General features: G+C 40.4%; 1 protein-coding gene across 1 annotated transcript in view; it reads right to left on the reverse strand.

The window, feature by feature from the left end:
- Positions 1-625: 625 nt before the first annotated feature.
- Positions 626-25,029, reverse strand: part of LOC124805764 (AF4/FMR2 family member 1) — a 201,544-nt gene continuing 177,140 nt past the window's right edge. The window contains exons 9-18 of the mRNA XM_047266332.1: positions 19,901-20,223; positions 18,600-18,787; positions 16,220-18,462; positions 14,191-14,539; positions 10,930-11,117; positions 10,582-10,776; positions 10,173-10,250; positions 9,983-10,079; positions 6,332-6,656; positions 626-3,830 (exon numbers count right to left, since the gene is read on the reverse strand). Coding sequence (XP_047122288.1) covers positions 3,703-3,830; positions 6,332-6,656; positions 9,983-10,079; positions 10,173-10,250; positions 10,582-10,776; positions 10,930-11,117; positions 14,191-14,539; positions 16,220-18,462; positions 18,600-18,787; positions 19,901-20,223 — 4,114 coding nt within the window. The 3' untranslated portion in view covers positions 626-3,702. The remainder of the gene's footprint in view (positions 3,831-6,331; positions 6,657-9,982; positions 10,080-10,172; positions 10,251-10,581; positions 10,777-10,929; positions 11,118-14,190; positions 14,540-16,219; positions 18,463-18,599; positions 18,788-19,900; positions 20,224-25,029) is intronic.

A 25,029-nucleotide genomic window follows, 5' to 3' on the forward strand; every position in this document is an offset into this window, starting at 1 on the left:
CAAAATGTCTACATCAGATTATGGATGTAATTATGTAAACAAGCAAATTAAATTTACGAAAGAAACCTATCAACCCATTTTGGCACCACAAAGGAAGTTCACCAAGTGTATACTGCTGTCTCAAATCACATTCAAAATGTGTGATTACTCCCTAATTTTTTATGAATTTGATTTAAGTATGTTGCATAACGTGTGTATGAGATTACTGCACAGTAACACTTCTGATCCAAACTAAATATGGTGAAAATTGTCATTTAGCACAATTTTAAAAGATTGTGAGGTATTTGGATGTGTGTAGAGTACAACAGGCAATACCGCCCATCCCTCCAACAGAACATTTACTTAATTCATCTGGCACCTGAGACCAAGTTGTTGAGTGCTATTAAATTGATAACAATGAACTCACGTGTGACTGATGCAAGATACTGACACAATAATGACTCTAAACAGTATGTGCACACACTCTTCTTTACATATATCCAATAGGACATACATTATTGCAAGTACATTGTGAAAATTGTGTTTTGTGTATTCCGTTCTGTTAGCCATAATGCACCTACACACATACTGAATATGTCTAAACGTTTTTCCAGGTTGAGAGAAGAAAAAACAAAAACAAAGCATATTCTCAAATAAGTTCCATATATTTACAATTATATAATAATAATAATGATAATAAATTTGTAAAACAATTGAGTCCTTCAAGGATGAAATATAATGTTTCTTCTCACAACTATTCTTACACTACACTTCACTTGATTTTTATTATAAAGGTACTGCTGGTTGTGTTACAGAAGGTCACTTTTAGGCTTCTTTTTGTCTGCTTTGTTTTCTATTTCCTTAAATAAACTTTGGTTTCTTTCTTAATATATATACTTTTATTAAATTTTAAAATTAACTATGTCGTTTTCAGGAGGCTCAGTTACAAGGTGACCAATGCTGGTGTTCTATTTGACCTCTAAATTACTTTATATAAAATAAACGCTGCACAAAAAATATACTCACAAAAATATTCTCTAATGAAGCTTATCTATCAGCACACAATCATTCAAGCAGTCTATAGCAGTTATTCCATGTTAAAAATGTATTGCTGACAAATTTATCTGCACACCCTGAATACAGCAATATCAGTCATTAGGCAACAGAGGATGCAAACAATGCCAACTTATTTAACAAAGCCAGGCCTAGTTTTACCAGCTGATAAGTGGAACAATTATATTTCTCCTTCACTGACTCGTCATACACATCTCAGACAGCACTTCTGTAGAGGTTTACACAAACAGACGCATTCAAGTGCACAGATTCTGAAATTACTGAACAGATCAGAAATGAATCTCCAAAAATTTTATGACTGAAATTATTACATTCAATATACAAAATATAATAATATCTGCTATATACAGTTATCAGGATTTTACTTTGTATGTTACATCAATATGCCAACAAAATGAGTATTGACTTGAACAAAATTCAATCTCGGCACTGCACAATAAAAAATATATGGCAGTATTTAATACATTTCATATTCCACTGACCCTGCATTGTCCATTAATTACTTTTCCAATAAGTATTATCAAAATAATTTTCAGTTCATCAATACAGTTTTAAATATGACAATGATATAAGCAGCAGTGTTGTGGTAAGGAAAGATGTAAATAAATAAATATACTTTACACTGTACACAATTAACATAACAAAGAATATTTAAATATTATCACAACAATACCTCTGTATTAAACAAAATTGTTGATTTATTTAAAACAAGGTGATTTCTGACAACTGTGCACACCAATGGACAGCAGAAACATATTCAGTTCATATTTTCCAAAACTGCTTGTTTTAAAAAAATTCCATAAACTTAGTTCCAATAAAATTTGTTACTTTATTCACTTATTTTGCTATACTTAAAATTTCATTGCTATAAGTCCGTACGTAAAATCAGTTTCAACCAAACAGCAGAAACAAGTAGTAAATTCCTAGCACGAGACATCAACTGGGCATAATTAATGTTGCCTGGACTGAGATAATTGAGACAAGTTATGCACTGCAGTTCAAATGAAAAAGTGATCTTCCCTTGATGGAGAAGTTACCTGCAGCAAAAGGAAAGATTTAACATTCTTTGAGTGTAAGGGCTTCAACATGTAGCTTCACTGTATACCATACATTGTTACTTCCAAAATCGGCCATTTCAGAATATAGCATTTATTGAAAACCAATAATTTTATATTTTGAAGAAACTTGTTTTAATAAGGGGGACGATAATACAGGTAATGAAAAGATTTTGCAATGAACCACAGCCCTAAATTATTAGGGTAGGCTGACACCTTCCAACTCAACAAGAAACCAGACCTATACTCCAGCATTCAAATATCAGGACATTATATGAAAACACAATTACAGAGATCATAATAAGTACTCAAATTTAGACAATTAAAAAGCCAAAAAGAGAAGCCATTAATTACATGTGTAACAAACATCAGTGCAAGTTCAATATGACAAAGGTATTTCTTCATCTGAGACAAAGCCTTTCAGTAAGCAACTCGGTTGAAAACAGTGTTGCTGTAACTAAGCCTCCATAAAATCCTATTCTCATATGTTTTGGATTTCTTTTCTTGCTGACACATTATCTCAGATAATTTCGAGAACTACCTCAGACACTGCAGATCATGGCAAAATCAAAAGGCATCCAACACAGTTAAAATGCAAGAGAAATATGCTGCCATGAGAAAGGAGGGAGGGGGAGCATTCAACCATAACTACAACGCTGTTACAGCAACAAATTAGGTAACAAGTTTATTCACAAACCTTTCATATATGTTAAGTTTATGTATATAATATATCTCATATTCATAAAGAAATATGTGGACTTAATATTCTGATTGCACTATACTGCTACTAATGTAAGACAACAATATAAATTTGTTTCTATTACATCTTTACTCACAAAAAAATACTACACATCAGATATTAATTTATATCCGAAAATACATGGGACATAACTGAAGGTATCTTATTATTTTACATGTGGATATTTTATGACATTTCTTTGTTTGAAAACTGTACAAAATTTGCAATTATAAATATTTTAATATTAAACAGTTCACATGCACTTCACACTTGTCATGGATGCCTTTCATTTCTTAACATAAATGGTACGTCCAACAAGAACAGAAAAAATTGAAAGGTAATGACAGAGAGAAATGGACGCACAGGAAAAAAAATGTGCGCATTTATCCAGTCACAAATCAAGAAGAAAGTATTGTATGAGTAATAACTACAAGGAGATAAGGGAAATGAAGACCAGCAGAAGAAATATGTACATATGTATAAACAAGAATGTTCAATCAGTGAAGAAAGAAATATTCTCTCTATAGCTTCTTTTGGTGAAACACCCAAAACTCCAACACACGGCCTCTCATGACAACCATTTGTCAATTAACACACTCTTTATTTTACACAATTTTAAATAATTTCTAGTAACAATATTAGTACCTCAACTCTATAATATGTACAAAAATATACAACACTGCTTTTGTATGAAGCCTTTCTCATATGAGAACTCCATGTCTGCATATCTTCTATGCAGAGCAACTGGAACAGCAATGGACCACATCTACCAAGAAATGGCACCCAAACAGTTACAAAAAAACTGTATGTGTGTATGTTGTGGGAGGATTAGAAGTCCACTCTCACGAAAGGCTGTCATGTCGGCTGTGCAGATGAGATCTCTTTGAGCCTCTGGATGCCAATCCTCACATATCGAACCAGGTCATTCAAAGAACTGTGCAATGTTAACGGTCCGCAGTATCGATCCAGCTCAATGAAGAATTCTGAAACAATATTAAAATAAATAAATACTCTCAACTAAAAATCAAACAAGAAATACAGGTCATGGTGCAGTTTTCCTTCTTTAAATATTAAGTATCAACCAAACAGCTTTTAGGCAACTATTATGCAATTATCTTTTTCTCTGCAATTACTCTTTGCCACACATTGTCACTCGGAAATTAAGGAAATTTTATGGAAATGTATGCTGCCATAATGAAAACTTAACTCTGTTAACAGGAACAAATGAGCACAAAACATCGCAGAGCCATCACGATAAGGGTTGACAAGTGAGTAAGAGATGTGTGATGATCTTCCTATCGTGTGACACATCTACAGTGACACTGGGCAGAATTGTGGTGAAATTTGATGTTAATGTGACACCTTTACCTAATCTTACACCGCCATGCACTTCTGAGCTCTACCTATTTTTATCGCAAGTGCCAACACTTTACAGTTGTAAGCATCTCTGAGACCGGGGCAACACCACAGAGTGCCACACTTCTGCACCATGACAAAGAAAGGTAGCCAAATTTCAGTCTTCTGTGTAACAATGGGGGGAAATGGGTTAAAGAAATTACCACTTCATTATTCTGTGCACTGTATTTATTGCAAAGTAGTTGTCAATATATCCAGCTTTTTAAAGAGATCTTTTGAGGGTGTTGTAGAATAGCACCGTATATAATACTTTTAACATATACATCACTGCAGCATATACACTAAGCTTCAATTTGTAATTTTTCGTTATAGGTGCTTATTGAAAGGGAAAAAGTTTTAGGAATATGTGCATTAATCCAACATTTACCACCACAGATTCCAAAATTTCCTCAACAACCTGTGTCATTGCAAGACTGATTATTGTCAACCAATCAGAATGCTTTTGTCTGGTTCCACAATTTTCTCTGACCATGACAGCAGCTCCCATTAATCTTCCCACAAAAATGTTGCAGGTATCGTAGTTAAATAAACAGTTTGGCACCACTTAACTGCTTCAATTCACACTGATATGTTTGTATTAGCTCTCAGATGACCCTTAGTTTGTTTGTCACTTATTCCACAACTGATTAAGTGAAGTATGTAACTGATGAAAATGGAATCTGATAGCTTTTCACATCTCTTACAGTTCAACACCACATTTCTGTATCTGAATCAGTGAATCAGAACATTAAAGGGGCTAGTAATGAGCAGAGCAAAGAGATTTATAGTAATAATTATGTGCAACTGCTGCAACAACATTATAATGGAAGAAAATAAATACCCATATGCATTAGGAATACTTGCCATCTTCTTTCATAACATTATGTAGTGGTTCTCCAGATGCAGATATAAACTCAACAGCAACATGCAAGGATTATGAGCATTCATAGGAAAACAGTTCCAAAGGAATTCCTCTCCAGTAAGAAATAAGCTGAAAATATTTTCCAGTGAGGAAACATGCATCGGAGTTGTGGAGTAAAGACTGACACTGGTATGGTTTCCAAGAGCTCTCTTGCAACCCTAAGAAGCTCAATCCCAGAAGTAATAGTGTCAGAGACAAGGGAAATCAACTTACCACAGTATAACGAGAATTTACTGCAAGGTGAGAAAGGATTTCATTAAATTGTGGGTAAGACTTCTTTCAGCTTGCACTGAACATCCATAAAGAGTTTCATGTTGGAATTATTGTCTATTTAAAAAAAAAAAAGGGACTGAAGTATCCATCCTCATGACAAACCAGGTAACCAAAATGTACATCAAGACGAATCTTGAGGAAGAAGCTACTTTTACTAGTCCAGAAGTCAAGAGAACTACGAAAGAAAAAGAGAAAGATATACTTACAGAAAACACATGCAGTGAATTTGTAAGAAAAAAACAGAAGATACCACTGATAGGAAACACTGTGACTATGATGGTCCATCCCACAACACAAATTCTCTTCTTTCTAAAACATTCTGAGACCAATCAACTGCATCTTGCTTTTGCACATTCAGTGGTTTTTTGTGTGTGTGTGTGTGTGTGTGTGTGTGTGTGTGTGTGTGTGTTATATCTTCCTTTTTCACATCATGTTCCCAACCAAAGGGCATACACATCTGCTTGTATGAATATTTCCATCCCCTGATCATACCATATCAAAATCACAGCTTCACTCATCCCTTCAACAGGTGGGCCCCTCTCATCCTCCTCCACAGCTATACCATACAAATGTTAATATTAATATTGTCTTAAGCAAGTATGTGAAACAGTTACGGTTACACAATGAAATAAAGTCAAATGAAAAAGATTTAAAAGAAATAAAATATGTAATTTGCAACTGAGGACTGTGTCGGAAATGATTACAATACACACAAGAATAATGTGTCATCTCTGCAAATGAGTGACACCAAGCACCTGCCTGCTCTCTGAATCTCTTACATTGAATCTAATTACCATGTACTTTAAAATTCTGCTTATCTAGCAAAGGATATAATGTAATACACAGTGGCACATTAATAAAACAGCAGTTGATATTACAGTTTTGATTCCTTACCCCTGTGCTTGCCCTTATAAACAAGGCCATCAGCCTGCTCCCACAGATCAAAGCAGGATGTCAGATACGTGAAGAACTGATTCTGGCGCTGCATGGCACTGTGCACTGACAGAGGAACTGCAACACAAGGAGGGGGAGCAGAATGCTGCTGTGGAATCACAGGCTGTGTGGGTCCTACTCCTCGGGCATCACTGCTGTAACCGGATGACCCCAAGGAACCCACGGAGCTGACTGAACCCACAGAGCCAGCTGGTGATGGTGTTGGTGACAAGGGAGATGGAGTTCCCTGACCACCTACAACTTGCTCCTGTTGAAGAGTTGGTGCCTGCAACATCATAACAGCAGTAATTATAAGTGTGTCAAATACACATGCTACAACACAATGATGGGCTGCTGAAAAAGAAGGCAACAAAAGATTTGGACAGTACAACACTTTGTTGCAATCTTCTAAAATTATTTCATCTTAAGTTTTATGTAGACTGCTAGTTGTACAAAACTAAGCAAACTGGCAGATGCCTGATTAAGAGAAAGTTAACCTGCCTCATTTTTACGCATCATAGTTGCCAAGTTTAGTGAAAAGATAAACCACTTATCAGAAAGAGGAATATTAGTTCTGTGTGCAGTACAAGAGATGTCTTAAACTTTCCAACATACCATTCTCTCTCACGTGACTAGTACTAGTTAGGAAATTTCTCCCAATCTGTGGCACAGTTAAATTCCTATTGAGGAAAATGAAATCTAAAATTGTAAAATTTTAATGAAAGGAAATATGTTAGTATGGATAAAGAAACATGTTAGTATATACCCTAGCTTTTGACTGTTTGCCAAAATGCTTGAAGACAGTCCTGCATATTAAATATTTAGCCGAGGGAGAAATTTTGGCCAGTTTCACCTATTACAATATATAGTTGTAATTTGCTTACAAAAAGGAAGCTTTGAATGTTTCAGAAAATGCGCAATTCAAAGGCACAGTCTCAAAAAAGAACTAAACTATAATGTGCCTTATTCAGATTCTTAGAGTTCATGCCTGTACAGGAAATATGCAAAAATGCGGAAACAGGGTGGGGGGGGACACATTACCATGCCTGAAATAGTGTAGGAAAACTATTGGCATTCAAAATAGATTCCAGTCATCTCAAAAATACAACAGGTCTTGTTTGGTTTTCAAGGGAATCTTATACCACTCTTCCTGCAAAATAATGGCAAGTTCAGGTAACTATGATGGAGACAGATAGTGATCACACACACTTCTCTCCAAAGTAAACAATAAATACTCAATAATACTGAGATCTGGTGGCCGTTGTGGGCAGAGATGCATAAATTAATCCTCTTGCTCACAAAATAAGCCCTGGATGATGCAAGCTGCATGAACAAACGTCCTGTTGCTTTGAATGCAGCGTGTGTGTGTGTGTGTGTGTGTGTGTGTGTGTGTGTGTGTGTGTGTGTGTGTGTGTTAGGGGGGGGGGGGGGGGCAGGACATACAGGAGGGTCAATGAAAGACAGAGGCTTTCTTTAAGTTAAATGCAATGCAGTGATACTTCTTTACATTACTCCATTACAAACAAACTAGAAGTTACTCATTATTCTTAAACGTTCATTTTAGAAGTTTCTGTGAAGACACTGCATCTACAGACTAGAAGGAGCTGCTTAGCAAAAAGTTGCTTAATTCACTCTTTATCTCTACTACATTACCTTCACGACGTTTAATATGCTCTGATAGGTTGCGGAATACATGTGTAACCACATACCTTAACTCCTTTCCACACTCATGTTAACCCCTGTAAGTACATGTAGACATTTTTGCCACTAGTGTAATATTCACACTTTTCACCATTTTTGTGAAAAGAGAAACATTGGCAGTGCCAGAAGATGTTAATGAATATACACTGCACAAAAGAACTGGTCACTTTTTTGAAACCATGGTGTTTTCTCCCATTGAAACAGAGAAAAGTGAAGTTCGACTTTCTCTAGCACCTGCTTGTGGGCACACAGAATCTGAGGGATATTGCAGGTGGCTATAAATCTGTCAAGGTTTCTCTCTGTATCGGTGCCTTTTAAAAGTGTTCAACAAATGTGCGCGGGTATTTCCGAGCTGGAGAGTCTTACAGGAACCCTTTGCAGTTTTGTACATGCATGTGGGTATGTCACACCAAACCATTCTCTCTCCACAGGAGGCTGCAAAACAGGACAGGAATTGAACACCATTTGCTGCTTTGGATCACGTTCGAATTTTCTTGAATGATTTGGAATGGTCCCTAGTGGTTTTACCTGTATAACAGGAGCAAAAACTGCAGTGCACTGCAATCCAAGGGCACCAGATCAAGTTCAATAGGGTTGCAGCACTACCATGTCTATAGACAAGGGCTGAATAAAGGGTGGAAATGGGGGAGGGCGGGGGGTCAGCAGTGCCAAAGGCTTTCTGCAATATAATACTATAAAGTGTCGTTTTGGAAAGTGAAACGAGTGTAAATTAATTCCCCAAAGGAAGAGGTGGTTCACTGTTTCATTGGTACCCTTTATGCCAACTCCTGAGGTCTTTTTATGTCAATTCTGAGCAGTGCTGTGTCCAAAATGTTTACCTCAGCCACCCATACGTCAGCTCTCCAATTCCAACATTGGGTGTCACAGTTTTGACCTCCATCGCAGAGGCATCAAGGTAAGGGTTGACATGTGTAAGAGATGTGCGACGACCTTCCTACCATGTGACACATCTACAGTAACACTGGGCATAATTTCAGTGAAATTTGATGTTAATGTTACACCATTAACTAATCTTACATCTCCATGCACTTCTGAGCTCTAGCTTTTTTATCACAAGTGCCAACACTTTCCTGTTCTAAGCATCTCCGAGACCGCGGGCAACACCACAGAGTGCCACACTTCTGCACCATGACAAAGAAAGGTAGACAAATTTCAGTCTTCTGTGTAACAATGGGGGTGGGGGTGGGGGTGGGGGGGAGGGCGAAGGGTAAGACTTCATTATTCTGTGCACTATATTTATTGTAAAGTATTTGTCAATATACCCAGCCTTTTTTTTAAAGAGATCTTTTGAGGGTGTTCTAGAATAGCACCATATATAATACTTTTAGCAAACTTCTGTATTCTAAAAATACTATCCAAGTAACTTTGATGTCCCCAGAGAATAATGCCATGATTCATGAACGGTTATACACCCGATAAGCAAGTTTCTTCAGATTTAAACCACCTCCTGCATCATAATTATAAAACATGTAATGCTAACGATGGAACAGTGTTCACAGCTATCAACAAGTTGAGCAATGACCATCACTAGTTCTGAAAAAAGTCAGCATTTAAATGTTGGGTAATTTAGTGGTATTCCTGACCATCACTGAAACATTCACTGCTCTACAGATTTGAAGCTTGTGAAGACTGTGGTTGTGAAGAATCAGAAAAAGTGACACTTGACTTCTTACAAGAGTACCGAAAACTACACATTAAACAGCAAAGCATTAAAAGACAAAGTTGAGGAGAACGAATATAAAAGGAAGGGAGCAAAAGGCAGCTGGAAGGAGAATTAAAGCAATGTCTGTATGTAATCGTATAATACAGGTCTTAAAAGTACACGAACTGTAATTTAAGAGATAACTCACTAACATAAATAATTTCTCAAGAAATCGGAGAATGCCTTACCCTCTGCTGATACTCGGCGATCACTTTCTGAAACTCCTTCACTTCATACTTCTTTATTTGGAAGAGTTTGAAATATAGCAGCGACTGGCACCTCAAACTGAATTCAAGAGAAACATGATTTTCAGTATGGAAAACAAAATCACTAAGCAGACCAAATTAAGTACAAAAGTTAACAATTTGATTGCACTACCTCAATATAGCAAGTTTGCTGTGTATGCTGCCTTGGGGTGTACAGCTTTGAGTTCCACGGAACTTTGATGAAATGTATCTGAAATAAATAACAAAACAAAATTTAACACATGCTCTATCATGAAAAACAATACCAAGTGTTACTATTTACAAATAACTGTAGTGGAAATAAACTGTTGCTATGGCAATCAACAATCACAACAACCAACAAATTAATGATCTGGAGAGCCAATGTCTAATTTACACACTCAAAATATCTAGTTCCAACAGTATGAATTTGCAGATGAGCATATACAAAAAAAGATTTACTGGGATAAGCAACTTCTGATTGAAAAAACAAATAAGGTCACTTCTAAGGAGCCAACCAATGTGTGATCAAATTATTCACAAATATGGAAGTCTTTACTTACTTGATAAGGCTGAGTGTATCCTTGTACATAGTGAAAGCAGCTTTCTCAGTACAGCTGTCATGCTCCATGGCATTACCAGTCAGCAGGAAAAACAACACAGCTTCAAGGTATTGCATTCCTTGTGCAGTATGGTCAGTTTCACGGTCTGCTCCATGCTTCAGTCGTTTAGCCTCAGTCAGGAACCGGTTCTGGTCACTTAATTTGAAAAGCAAAATCTACTTCAGTCATACAAAACCAACAAAAATATACTTGTACACTTTAAGAAGAGAAATAATTATCTATCTAAACAGTGCAATAACTTGTGTTACAATACAATATTAACATAACATAAAAGCAAGATGAGCTTACCGGCCCTCGTCACCCGAGCCTTCATCGTCACGCTCGAAGTACGAGTAGTACACCCTTTGGGCGGGTGTGGCAGGGGGAGGCCACCCAAGGTGAGAGTCTGAGCTAGGACCTGGGGAATGCCTCCCCAGAATTCCTGCTACTTCCCTCTCGTGGTTCGTTGGCTGGATGTCTGACAATGCCATGTCGACCTACAACAGAAAAATTATGAATTAATTTCTCCAGGAAATTGGCAAACTTTTCTCGCATTTATCTGCTACCCCATTCCTTATGAAGCAAGAACAAAACACTGATTTCATGTATGATACATTATATTCCTCTCCTGCAAATTACACAGTTAATTCAAGTCACAAAGAGAGATGAGAGAAGGTAATTACAGTGCGCAGTGGCAATATCTGCTATGGATTCTGTAATAAACTCTTGCAGTTACCTTCATGCACACCCGCCAATATCTAATAATAATATTTAATAAACACTACAGAGGACCAAAGTTGAGAATCTGAGACAATATATTATCTGGTTCTTGAACCATATGCACATACCAGGGTTACTCAGAAAGTAAACTCAATTAGGCTACCTTGTAAGTACTAAAATAGTTAAAGCAAATTCACTGGAAAAATCTTAAAACTATACCTTTATGTTACTTCCCTACATAAGCACTAATCTTATTTAAGCATTTACGACAGCTTTTGAAGAGCTCAAGTTTTGTCACTTGAAATTGCACATTACCGCAATATCTCTATCAATTCTCAGAGTAAAGAAATTGGGCTTTTTCACCTGCATGAATCACTTGGAACCAAATCAGAGCAGAGCAGAATGGAAATGTTCAGGAACTTCCCATTTGAACTGAGATAACAATACATGTCTTCTCCAGTCAAAGTGTGGCCAGGCATTGAGTTAAGGAATGACGCTGGTAGTCAGCACCAATCAGTGCAGCTTGGTTCAAATTAGTTTTCTTAGTTTCCTAATATCCATCTACCCACATTTCATGTGACGACAGAACACTTTTTCTGATTACCCATAAACATCTGGAGGATTTACAAAATATCTACCTTTATAAGAATGGTCACAAGTTGTGCTCCAATTTTCACGATCTCTTTTACATGCTGGTGTAATAGCTTTCAAATGAACATTTCTTACAGTAGCTCACATCACAAACATACATGTCAGCTGTAATATTCTGCAGATGCACGTTGCCCTTTTCTGGATTTTGGCAGTGGCCAGACCAATTTGTTATAATAAACTTCTCACATACAACCATTTCTATAAACAGCTGTGCACTTCAGAATGAAATCTCCCTATCACCACCGCTTGATCATTAACATCCAATTTCATGTGGTACCCGAGACGGTCTGGCATCTCATTTTCATCTGCCTTTCCCACCTCCCATTAATATATTAAGTCTTATCCTTCAATACAGACAAGCACATGCAAAATTACATTGCGCGGCTGCCTTCTTCTACACACATTCTCCTCATGAAATACATAATAACGGAGAGTTTCAGCTCTCTTACACACACTTCTGCTCACACACGAACAACAGATACACATTAAATCAGTAGTTCCTAACCTGGAGGTAATGACCCGCAGAGGACTAAAATGAAATTTTCTGAAGGGTGAGTGCTAGAAGGATTGAATTGTGTTTTGGTCAAGAAACTAAATTATTTTTAAAAGATCGTCAGTGTTATCGCTATGCACGAGTATCCGACATAATGTGGTGGAGGAAATGAATGTATGAAAATCTTCTCACATAGTGCATCCCCCACCCCCATATAACTGTTTTGTTCTATGTATCTTATATCTATGACAGTAAAATTTAGATATATATACATCACATATGCCTAAACCTCTCATGAAAATATCTTATCCATGCTGTAGCTAGTTCCTGCAACAGACGAGAAATTATTTCATTGTTCTCCTTGCAACAATAAAGCAACAAATCAGCAGTATAGCACAACACAGCAGTTGTAAGTGGCAGTGCTCAGACACAGCATTGGCAGCTTGAAGTCCTCCAATTTCTGCCAGTTCAGAAGTAAGCTGTTCAGCTATCGACTGATTTACGAACAATAAGTATAGTGCACATTTTGTAATTTTAATGTAAATGGACAGATAAAAAATCAACTCACCAAGCAGCAAGCTTGCCAGCATTCAGAGCCATTGGCTCCTCCTCTTGGCAGACAGATTGAAGGGGAAGGAAGGAGGAGGAGGAATGGTGAGGTTTACAAAATGGCCATCTCAAAACTCTTAGATTTTCAAATCTCATCAGGTGCAGTCCACAATAGTCAGTCTTCCTCACATCCTGGACAGTACGTCTCCCCTGACCCAAGGTTCTGGGTGACTATTCCAAACTCTCTCCATTTCCTATACTTCACACATCTTTATTCATCCCTCTTCCTTCCCCTTCAACTCTTCTGCCAGAAAAAAAGAGCCACTGGCTTAGAAAGCTTGCAAATTTTCTTAACCTTTAGATGTGTTCTCCTGCTGTCACTTTGTGGTTCAAAATGGCTCTGAGCACTATGGGACTCAACTGCTGAGGTCATTAGTCCCCTAGAACTTAGAACTAGTTAAACCTAACTAACCTAAGGACATCACAAACATCCATGCCCGAGGCAGGATTCGAACCTGTGAACCGTAGCGGTCTTGCGGTTCCAGACTGCAGCGCCTTTAACCGCACGGCCACTGCGGCCGGCTGTCACTTTGTGATCAGAGGTTTTTTTTTTTATCTAGTCAATTACATTCTATTTTCAAAAATTCATTATTTTCATTGACAGATTGTAATTTGGCTGAGTCTGAACAAGGGTGCAGCATGTGGGTGAAGCGAGTGCTGCTAAAGAGAGGATCAGTGCAGAGGAAGCATGTTTTATAACACCTTCAATGCCTTCGGTGTAGATAATAGCACTCTTTTGTGAGAAGGACTTTTAAGATAGCACTCACAATACTCTGAGAACTGCTTCATTATTCTATAAAAAAGGTTGTTAGAAATAAGCAGTATCAATTGTCTCATTGACTAATTAGTTAATGGTTTAATAAAACACCTAAGAAACAAAGAATTATTTATCTTTTGTCATTTTAAAAACAAAGGTGTTCAAAGAAAATTCTTTTTGATTCTGAAGTTTAATTAGACACTAATGTTTGTAGGCAAGGGGGGTTGTGTACTAGCTAATATCTCATTGTACTCAGGGGGTAATGATTTCAGAAAGGTTGGGAACCACTGCACTGAAGTATTGCTACAAATACAAGAAGTTAGAATTTTCAGAAATTTACCTGACTAGAGGGCCGGTGTGGCTCATCTTCGCTGTCGCTGTCAGAGGGGAGACGGCACACATTCGTCGTTCCTGTCACACCACTCGATGTGGAAGCTATGGGCTGTGCTGGAGAAGGCTGATGCTGTTCGGGTGCTTGCTCCAGCTGGGGAATGGAAGAAGGGGGAGGAGCTTCTGGCACATTCTGAGACGAAGCAGAGCTGCTCGCACTGACCCGTCGCTCGCGCCTGTGATGACCGTATGTGCGACTGTGCCGATGGGACTTCCCATCACTACCACGCTCACGGTCTTTATCTCGTTGCTTCGACTTTGATCGGTGATGTCCTTTCACCTCAGTCTCCTGTTTCTCTCTGTAACAAGAGTTCATCTTTGCAAACAGGAAACAAATATACAACACTTTCAATTTTTCCTGAACAATCAGGAATCGACACAGATTAAGACTGCATTTAACATGTGCATTATGCAGAGATAAGAATATTCCTTAAAAGTGTCAGTAAGCTGGAAAATAAGTGTCATTAGAAGACTATGAGGTTACCAATACAAAGAATCTGTGTCTGATCCCTGGTCGGTCCTAGGATTTCTCAATTCTTTTAAGTTACTCATCTATGGAAATACTTTGTGAGTATGAGAAAATGTCAAATTGTACGACATTCCATATTAAATGGGTCAGACAGACAATCCTCAGGTTAGCAAGAACTCAACATATCTAATTGGGTAATTACAGTAGCACATTATAGTGGAAAACCATTAGCAGTCCTGATAGGTGAAAATACAGCATAATAAACTGAAATTATTGCACCAAGATTACTTTTTGTGTATCCTAAGCAACAGATTATGCAGCTAAAATCAGGGAAGTTTATTTTAACTTGACTGTGACGTTCAGCACTCTTCATTACACATCTCAGGTTTTCCCTGCATGAATAATTAATAGTGAGCTTCTGGGTGTTCACCTGATTTGTTATTTCTATTTTCTGCACAATATTTTGATGATCAACCCAGTCATCATCTCCAGAGCTGCGAGTTTCGCTGTTAAGTGTACAGGCTGCCTGGACTCCAACCACTTGAGTACACATAATAGCAAAACACGCAATCCTTTAACACAACGGCAGGGCCTATTTCTCATTTTCTTTTGCCCTATTTTTTTCTGCCAAGTTTTAAGCTGAACTTACACTTTTGTATGCAAACAACTACATTTCTCACACTTGATGAAACAGGAATCATGCAATGAATCTCAAACCCACGCAACTGTTACTAATGCCAATCTTACATGTATGTTCATCAAACGAGCAAAAGCTGCACATGGACAAAGTAAACGACAATTCATGGTTCAGTTGTTTGACGCTTTCCTAATCAGCTGTTTTCAATATGATGCCCATATACCATAAGGGTGCACACATCCTGCACCCATACAGATAAGAGCGTAACTAGTACTGAAGGACGGTTAGCATGTCACTGAAGCTGTTTTGTTTCTGAATCTGGAAGCAGCTACTTTTTCTGTTGCCAGTGGGCTGACCTTACCACATATCTCAATCCATTGGCAATTCAGAGAGTTGCGAAGACAGAGTCCTTCATAATTCATCTGAAAGTGTATAGGAAGGTATGGTCACTAGCGTGCTAACTAAGTCCGAAATCTTAGATTTTTATCCACAGATTCGGAACTGGAGATAGAAGATAAGGCGAGACTTTCCAGTTTCCAGATGAAAATACAAGAGATGACTCCCGTATGTGTTTGAATTAAGTTGTCTGAAGTGAGTAGATTATTCTGTTGTCTTGAAAAGTACATACTAAAATAGACTCCTTTTTCTTTAATGTGCTTTCTTCCCCCTTTTAAATGGATACATAACCATGTTCCTATCAGATTTAAATGCAATGAAGAATTACACCAGTTCACACCAAAGAACTGACTAAAAAGACGGCAGTATTCGAAGTATTGATGAATCTGGTAATCCACATGGTCATGTCTCTTGACAAATAATACAAAATTAGTCTTACTGGACAAAAGAAGAATAAGGTCAGCTATTTTTACTTACCCTACACTTACAGCACCTCGGCCATTTGAGTGCTTGTGGCTGCTATCCCTACTTTGGCTTCGATGCTTCTTGGGCTTTTTCTGTGGTTTTTCTGATACTTCAACATCACGGCTACTCACTGAACTTGTGGTAGCACTTGTGGCACCTTTATTAGCGTCCACACTTTCACACTTTGGCATCACTATCTCCCCCTCCTCAGGGGACTCGCAGCTCGGCGAACGAGTCCGTTTTTTACTACACGGTGGCTCGGAATTATTAGACACTGGGTCACCAAAGAGACGGGCACGAATCTGCTGTTTTGACTCCTCTTCTGCATCACAATGTTGCTCCTTAACAGGTGAAGATGCTGGGCTGTTCTGAGGCTCAGCCTTGACACCTGGTTTCGGCGGTATGTAAGTGAGCCGAGAGAGGCTGATGCTGCATAGTAGCCGTGGCACTCCCTGTGCTTCCACTGGCTCACTCTTTATTGGAGCAGCAGAAGCAGTTGCAGGAGACTTGCCTGCCTCCGGTGAGGTTTTGTTGCGCTTGCCTGAACCATTGTCCCTTGCTATTTTCTTGCGGGTTTTCTCTGGAGGAGCGTCCCTATCGGCAACATTCACCGGAGGATCCTCGTGTTTTATCCTACGCTTGCTATCTTGGGAAGATTGAGTTAGCATAGGAGACTTACGTTCTTCAGATGGAGTAGGCACTACCTGTGCTGGTGGAGGTGGAGGAAGAGGGGGTGGAGGTGGTGGACACGGTGACGGTGGCGCCGGACTCGGCATACGAGCTGTCGTCTCTGCCTCCTCATTGGCAGCACGTTCAGATGATGAAACACATTCTACTACAATGACTCCACCTTTACCTTTGCCACCTTTTCCTTTACCACCCCCTTTCCCTTTACCGCCATAGCCACCTTCCTGGTCCCTAGTTTTTGTCGAGAACAATTTTCGCAGAGTGTCATTTTTCTTCTTGTCTTGTACTGCTTTGTCCTCAGAGTCCAACTCAGGTGGACTCTCGTCAGCAGCAGGTCGTGGAGGTGACCTGTCAATGTCGCTGCCAGATGTCCGCCGTCGACCCGACACTCCAGCCCTTCCTGCACGAATTTTGGCACCGGAGGAGGAAGCAGTTGACAATGCTGGCACGGAAGGAAGTGCTGCAGCAGCTGGTGTAGGTGCACTGAGGGGATGCGGTGCTGCAGTCGGGCGACAGTTGTCTTCGGCCTCTGAATCAGTCGTAGTGGGGCACTCCTCCGGGGTGATAATCTTGAGGCGTGAGGCGGCACCTCGACTGGGGCGCACACCTTCTTCTCTACGTGCCCGCCTCTGTGACGGTTTTGCACGTTCCTTGCGAGTTGCGGTATCTTTAGTCCGATCACGCTGTTTCACCTTTCCCGCTGGTGGCACTGACGCAATAGCTGCAGCAGTTTTTCTTTTAGAAGGTACAGGCACATCACTGTCAGAATCACTAGACGAGACATCACGTGCTACAGGTCTACTCGGAACAGGAACTGAGGGTTCTGAGGTATTTGGGGCTGCTGGGGAAGAACGTGCTACAGGTGGTATTGCCGCAACTGCACCACTCGGTCCACGTGGGGTTTCATCATCAGACGACGACGACGATGTGGAAGATGAGGACTGGATACGGGGTGGTTTCTTGTGCAGAGTAGAAGGCAAAGTGGCAGGCAGGATGGGAGCTGGGATTGTGTTAGTAGCTGGAGGAGGCGCAGGTGCCTCATCGGACGAGGTGCTGCTGCACGTGCTGTTGCTACTGACAGACTGTCGTATTCGTGCAACATGGGGTCGTGGCCTGGGTGGTGGTGGTTGTGGTGCCGTGTCCGAGTCACTATTGTCACCAGGGGGTGTAGCACTGACAATTTGTTTGCGCAATGTACGAGGTCTGTGGCGGCGTTCTGCAGCACCTGTTGGGCGGCGTACCACAGGAGCCACAACTGGCTGCTGTGGCGGTGGAGCAGGTTCTTCATCTGATGACATGCTCGATACGGGCTGTACGGGATGTACAACTACCTCACGTGTCATCTTGGTCATACAATCACCCTCTTCATCCTCTTCTTCCTCATCCTCTTGCCGACGCTGCTGTTGCTGCTCCTCTTCTTCCTCTTCTTCATCTTCGTCATCATCGTCATCATTATCCTCTTCATTGTCATCGTCATCAGAGTCAGGTACATGAGGGGGAGCCCTTGGTACAGCGGGAGCAGATGGTAGTTCCAACCTCGAACCTGGACTGCAGCGACTCATGCACTCCTTCAAACACAGAAAATAGAACCTATATTAAGTATTTGAAGGATTTTAAGAACAGTTATTTGTAACACAGAAACTTAATCTGAAAACACCTATGAGTCCACTGTCTCCAAAGGAGACAAAAGCAAACCAGCTCCTACCTGCAGTGATCTATCTTGCTGAGCATGAAGGAAATTTGCCAGACCCCAGCTGCGGTTGTTATTGGTCTCCTCATTAGGTGCCACAGCTGTGACAGCGTCAGAGAGAGCAGCAGTAGTAGCTGCTGGGGCTGAAGCACTGGAGGGTGGCCGGCCCGGGCTTTGCTCTGGTTGTGGCACCAGCATGTCATCTGTGAACAGAGCAAGGTTTGTAATTATGGGAACAAATTTAACCATTAAAACAACCTTTATCTCCTTCAGCACAACAAAATATAAATTTAGTAGAGAGAACTAGCAATGTCTCCACAACAATTCAGTAAATATTTCAATTTCATGAACTGCATGAAATTTTTTGCTATTTCTGCACACAGTCTACCAACATCACACAGTGCAGAAAGTTAACAGTACGCAGAAATGTGTCAACAATGATTTGGATTCCCACTTTTAGGAATCTTCTTAGCAGCACAATGTGTGTTAAACATGATCTTATTAATACTGAAATAAACTATTCAGCAGAAAGTTCTGCATCTGGAACACTGCTGAACACAATTTCTGGAGGTGGGTTATCTGGTAAGTTGCACGGTAGTGTTTGCAATTGAATTATCCCCGATACTGCACACAGTTACTTGTCTTTGCAGGCCTGGAGTATGCAATCACTGGCTCTTTTTATTTGTAAATATGTAACTAAACTATCACACTCATTTCTCTTTTTTACTTCTGTTAAGACTGTCAAGAAATTAAGGTGGATTATATTTAGTCACGGTCTGCTTTTAAATTGCAATGGTCATGGCCATAGTGAGAATGTTAGACTAATTCCCTGTATAGTAATTACGTTGAAGTATTTCATTTTAAATTGCGAAAAAGTATTCTCCATTAAATTTAAGTGCTGTTGAGTAATCTCTGTCATTGATCTCTAGCTGAAATTAGCAATGCTTATATTCAAAAATGCATACATTTCCAATCCTACCATTTCCAAAAACTGAAATAAATTGATTGAGGCAGATAATTTGTCAAATTTACAGTATAATCCAGTTCACACAAACAATATTACCTCAAAATCTGAAGAATAGTATGTGGAGGAGAAGAAGAACTTGTACCACAGATTAAGAGAAATCTCACTGTGATGCACTATCTTACTGCGCAATTTAAAGCTTCATTGTAATCACCATTTTCTGCAAATCTCAATAATCACTTTCTTCAAAAACACTACACTAATAATCTTTATCCCGTCATTACAAAACTGTTTATGTCAATGAATCCAACCATGTATTGATGTTACTATTTAACAACAGATGTAATCTTACCCAAAGCAGACGGCTGCTCATCATCATCATCGTCGTCATCTTCACCACTACTAGAACTGCTCGAGCTTGCAGATGAATGTGTATCAGGGTCACTAGACGATGGAGAGACAACACTATGGCCACCATTGGTTGCGATGGTGGGCGGAGGCAGAGGTGGTGGTGGTGAAGTCAGTGGCAGCACAGGGGCAGTGCTCATCTCTGTCTCAACATCCACTACTGGCGACATAGGTGGCACTGGTGCAGGTACAGGCGTCGCCTGAGGTGGTTGCAAATGCAGCAGTGGTGTCGTCTGTGGGCTCAGCATTGACAGAGGCACACCACACCTGTCACAACACGGTATGATACACTTTAATACATTATACCCCTAAATTCTAGACGTCAGTTATACTAGGAGTCAAAAAGAAATACAAATAATAATATGCTACCTTTATTTCATGTAACATTAATGATTTTATTTCTGAAGACTAAAAGAAAGCTTACAATGTGGACACGCAGAGTTAGTGTGTGACAAAACAAAAATACCTGTGTAAGTAGGACTGCATGTTTGCTAATTATGTCAAATCACAAAGTAATTTAAAAAAAATCCAATACCAAGAATATGTTTAGCATTATCACACAAGTACCACAGTGATCATACGGAGTGCATCGTGTCCCCAAGTAATAATTTGGAGAAAAACACATGTTTAAGCTGAAAACTGTAATTCACATATAGTCGGTGTGAAAATAGTGTATCGAGCAACTGAAGACAATTGTTATTATTATTATTTCTTTCCTTTCTCAGACGTTATGTCTGATTAAAAATGGAAAGTGACGCGGACCATGATCAAGCGTGGCTTCCTACTAACTGTACGGTATATGTTATATTGCATTTAGGAACTTTTGGGTATTTGAACATGTATCAATAACTACAGATTTCTGTAGTTTTTTATATATATATATATATAAACGTTTCGATGTAGCTGTATTGCGTTGATGTACCAGTGGATATTGTGTGGTATGACTCCTGCAGTTGATAGTATAATTGGTATAATGTCAACTTTATCCTGATGCCACATGTCCTTGACTTCCTAGGCCAGTTGGATGTATTTTTCAATTTTTTTCTCCTGTTATCTTCTGTATATTATTATTATTATTATCATCATTATTATCATTACTATTATCATCATTATTATTTCATGTTCAATTTAACATGTTAAAACATGTTTCAACAACTTTTTTCCCCATAATCAGGTGTTTATGTTTACAGATGTTTGTTACTTTGAAATACATTTTAATTAAATGTTAATATAGAATACTTATTTGCTGACTGTTCTACTAACAAAGTGGCTATTGGGGTATCTGGGGGGAGGGATGAAGGATGCCCAAAATTTGTGCCCTGTGGTTTCTTTTCCTGGTGTGGAGCTGTGCCTCATCTGACACGGCCTTTGTGGGATGCAGATGGTTTTGCATTAGTTATGTGCAATAATCCAATAATCCTGTGATACACTTTCAATGTGTCAAGTGTCCATATAAAATTTTAGAGTTGCAAAGCTTCATTTGTATCACTGGTACATTGGCAAAGCTGTTGACTGACATTACACTTTCGCACCACTTAGTCTGAAACTGACTTGGACATATTTCTCTGCACAAAAATTTCCTACATAACTGTTAACATTACACATTTCAAGAAGGTGGCCTTGCAGTGTGCAGATGCATATGACTATCATTTCTTTACAGTGACATCCTCAATACTGACTGACTGGTAGTCATTCATTTCACACTGAAGTGTCTTAAGTCTGTTGCATCAGAACTGACTTAAAGTTACTGAAGAATTGAGTTTTTGAATTCAATTATCTCATTAAGAATATTGCCTGTATCTTTTTGTGCTGCGAATAAGTATTTCCATTTTTTCCATAACAGCTATTCTTTACATCATTTGCTTTTGCGCAAAATTTTGAAGCTGTCCACAATTTTCGAAGGGTGGCCTTTGACTACAATGAGTGTTGCTACATCTGATTTGTTGTATTTCTCCAGTTTGAAGCAGTCTGAATGTTCTTTAAATCAAATTGTGAAATTTCTGCTAGTCTGGCCTAAATAATATTCGTTGCATTGGCTGCAGTTAATTTCATAAATGCCTCACAGTTTTATGTTCTGATTTAAGTTTCCTAACTAGGTTGTTGGTGCTCCTTAACCTAATTTTTCCCTCTATGTTTTCAAATAAACTAGCTAATTTATCAGACATTATGGCAAGATATGGTATTTTTCTGCATGTAACTGCTAGGGAACTGTCAGCTATGAGTGTAGTTTGCTGTTGTTTGTCCAGTGTATTTTTTATCTGTTGTGACAGTATTTGTGAGTGAAGGATCAAATCCATTTTTTATTGTGCTAAATTTTATTATTTCTGTTTCTTGTTGGAGTTCTGTATGCTGAAGTGGAAATCTGGAGAATTTGTATGCCACTGATCCTCATAGTTTTTTTGTGGGAGGTGGAGGCATGTAGAAGAGTCTGGTACAGCGATGTCTTAACCAGCAGATTTACTGCGAACACTAAAAGATACCTGTTGGTCCTGTTTCATAATTTCATGTCAAGAAAAGGTGTGAAACTTCCTGGCAGATTAAAACTGTGTGCCCGACCGAGACTCGAACTCGGGACCTTTGCCTTTCGCGGGCAAGTGCTCTACCATCTGAGCTACCGAAGCACGACTCACGCCCGGTACTCACAGCTTTACTTCTGCCAGTATCTCGTCTCCTACCTTCCAAACTTTACAGAAGCTCTCCTGCGAACCTTGCAGAACTAGCACTCCTGAAAGAAAGGATATAGCGGAGACATGGCTTAGCCACAGCCTGGGGGATGTTTCCAGAATGAGATTTTCACTCTGCAGCGGAGTGTGCGCTGATATGAAACTTCCTGGCAGATTAAAACTGTGTGCCCGACCGAGACTCGAACTCGGGACCTTTGCCTTTCGCGGGCAAGTGCTCTACCATCTGAGCTACCGAAGCACGACTCACGCCCGGTACTCACAGCTTTACTTCTGCCAGTATCTCGTCTCCTACCTTCCAAACTTTACAGAAGCTCTCCTGCGAACCTTGCAGAACTAGCACTCCTGAAAGAAAGGATATAGCGGAGACATGGCTTAGCCACAGCCTGGGGGATGTTTCCAGAATGAGATTTTCACTCTGCAGCGGAGTGTGCGCTGATATGAAACTTCCTGGCAGATTAAAACTGTGTGCCCGACCGAGACTCGAACTCGGGACCTTTGCCTTTCGCGGGCAAGTGCTCTACCATCTGAGCTACCGAAGCACGACTCACGCCCGGTACTCACAGCTTTACTTCTGCCAGTATCTCGTCTCCTACCTTCCAAACTTTACAGAAGCTCTCCTGCGAACCTTGCAGAACTAGCACTCCTGAAAGAAAGGATATAGCGGAGACATGGCTTAGCCACAGCCTGGGGGATGTTTCCAGAATGAGATTTTCACTCTGCAGCGGAGTGTGCGCTGATATGAAACTTCCTGGCAGATTAAAACTGTGTGCCCGACCGAGACTCGAACTCGGGACCTTTGCCTTTCGCGGGCAAGTGCTCTACCATCTGAGCTACCGAAGCACGACTCACGCCCGGTACTCACAGCTTTACTTCTGCCAGTATCTCGTCTCCTACCTTCCAAACTTTACAGAAGCTCTCCTGCGAACCTTGCAGAACTAGCACTCCTGAAAGAAAGGATATAGCGGAGACATGGCTTAGCCACAGCCTGGGGGATGTTTCCAGAATGAGATTTTCACTCTGCAGCGGAGTGTGCGCTGATATGAAACTTCCTGGCAGATTAAAACTGTGTGCCCGACCGAGACTCGAACTCGGGACCTTTGCCTTTCGCGGGCAAGTGCTCTACCATCTGAGCTACCGAAGCACGACTCACGCCCGGTACTCACAGCTTTACTTCTGCCAGTATCTCGTCTCCTACCTTCCAAACTTTACAGAAGCTCTCCTGCGAACCTTGCAGAACTAGCACTCCTGAAAGAAAGGATATAGCGGAGACATGGCTTAGCCACAGCCTGGGGGATGTTTCCAGAATGAGATTTTCACTCTGCAGCGGAGTGTGCGCTGATATGAAACTTCCTGGCAGATTAAAACTGTGTGCCCGACCGAGACTCGAACTCGGGACCTTTGCCTTTCGCGGGCAAGTGCTCTACCATCTGAGCTACCGAAGCACGACTCACGCCCGGTACTCACAGCTTTACTTCTGCCAGTATCTCGTCTCCTACCTTCCAAACTTTACAGAAGCTCTCCTGCGAACCTTGCAGAACTAGCACTCCTGAAAGAAAGGATATAGCGGAGACATGGCTTAGCCACAGCCTGGGGGATGTTTCCAGAATGAGATTTTCACTCTGCAGCGGAGTGTGCGCTGATATGAAACTTCCTGGCAGATTAAAACTGTGTGCCCGACCGAGACTCGAACTCGGGACCTTTGCCTTTCGCGGGCAAGTGCTCTACCATCTGAGCTACCGAAGCACGACTCACGCCCGGTACTCACAGCTTTACTTCTGCCAGTATCTCGTCTCCTACCTTCCAAACTTTACAGAAGCTCTCCTGCGAACCTTGCAAAACTAGCACTCCTGAAAGAAAGGATATAGCGGAGACATGGCTTAGCCACAGCCTGGGGGATGTTTCCAGAATGAGATTTTCACTCTGCAGCGGAGTGTGCGCTGATATGAAACTTCCTGGCAGATTAAAACTGTGTGCCCGACCGAGACTCGAACTCGGGACCTTTGCCTTTCGCGGGCAAGTGCTCTACCATCTGAGCTACCGAAGCACGACTCACGCCCGGTACTCACAGCTTTACTTCTGCCAGTATCTCGTCTCCTACCTTCCAAACTTTACAGAAGCTCTCCTGCGAACCTTGCAAAACTAGCACTCCTGAAAGAAAGGATATAGCGGAGACATGGCTTAGCCACAGCCTGGGGGATGTTTCCAGAATGAGATTTTCACTCTGCAGCGGAGTGTGCGCTGATATGAAACTTCCTGGCAGATTAAAACTGTGTGCCCGACCGAGACTCGAACTCGGGACCTTTGCCTTTCGCGGGCAAGTGCTCTACCATCTGAGCTACCGAAGCACGACTCACGCCCGGTACTCACAGCTTTACTTCCGCGAAAGGCA

The sequence above is a fragment of the Schistocerca piceifrons genome, chromosome 7 (genome assembly GCF_021461385.2).
Source record: "Schistocerca piceifrons isolate TAMUIC-IGC-003096 chromosome 7, iqSchPice1.1, whole genome shotgun sequence".
NCBI lineage: Eukaryota > Metazoa > Arthropoda > Insecta > Orthoptera > Acrididae > Schistocerca > Schistocerca piceifrons.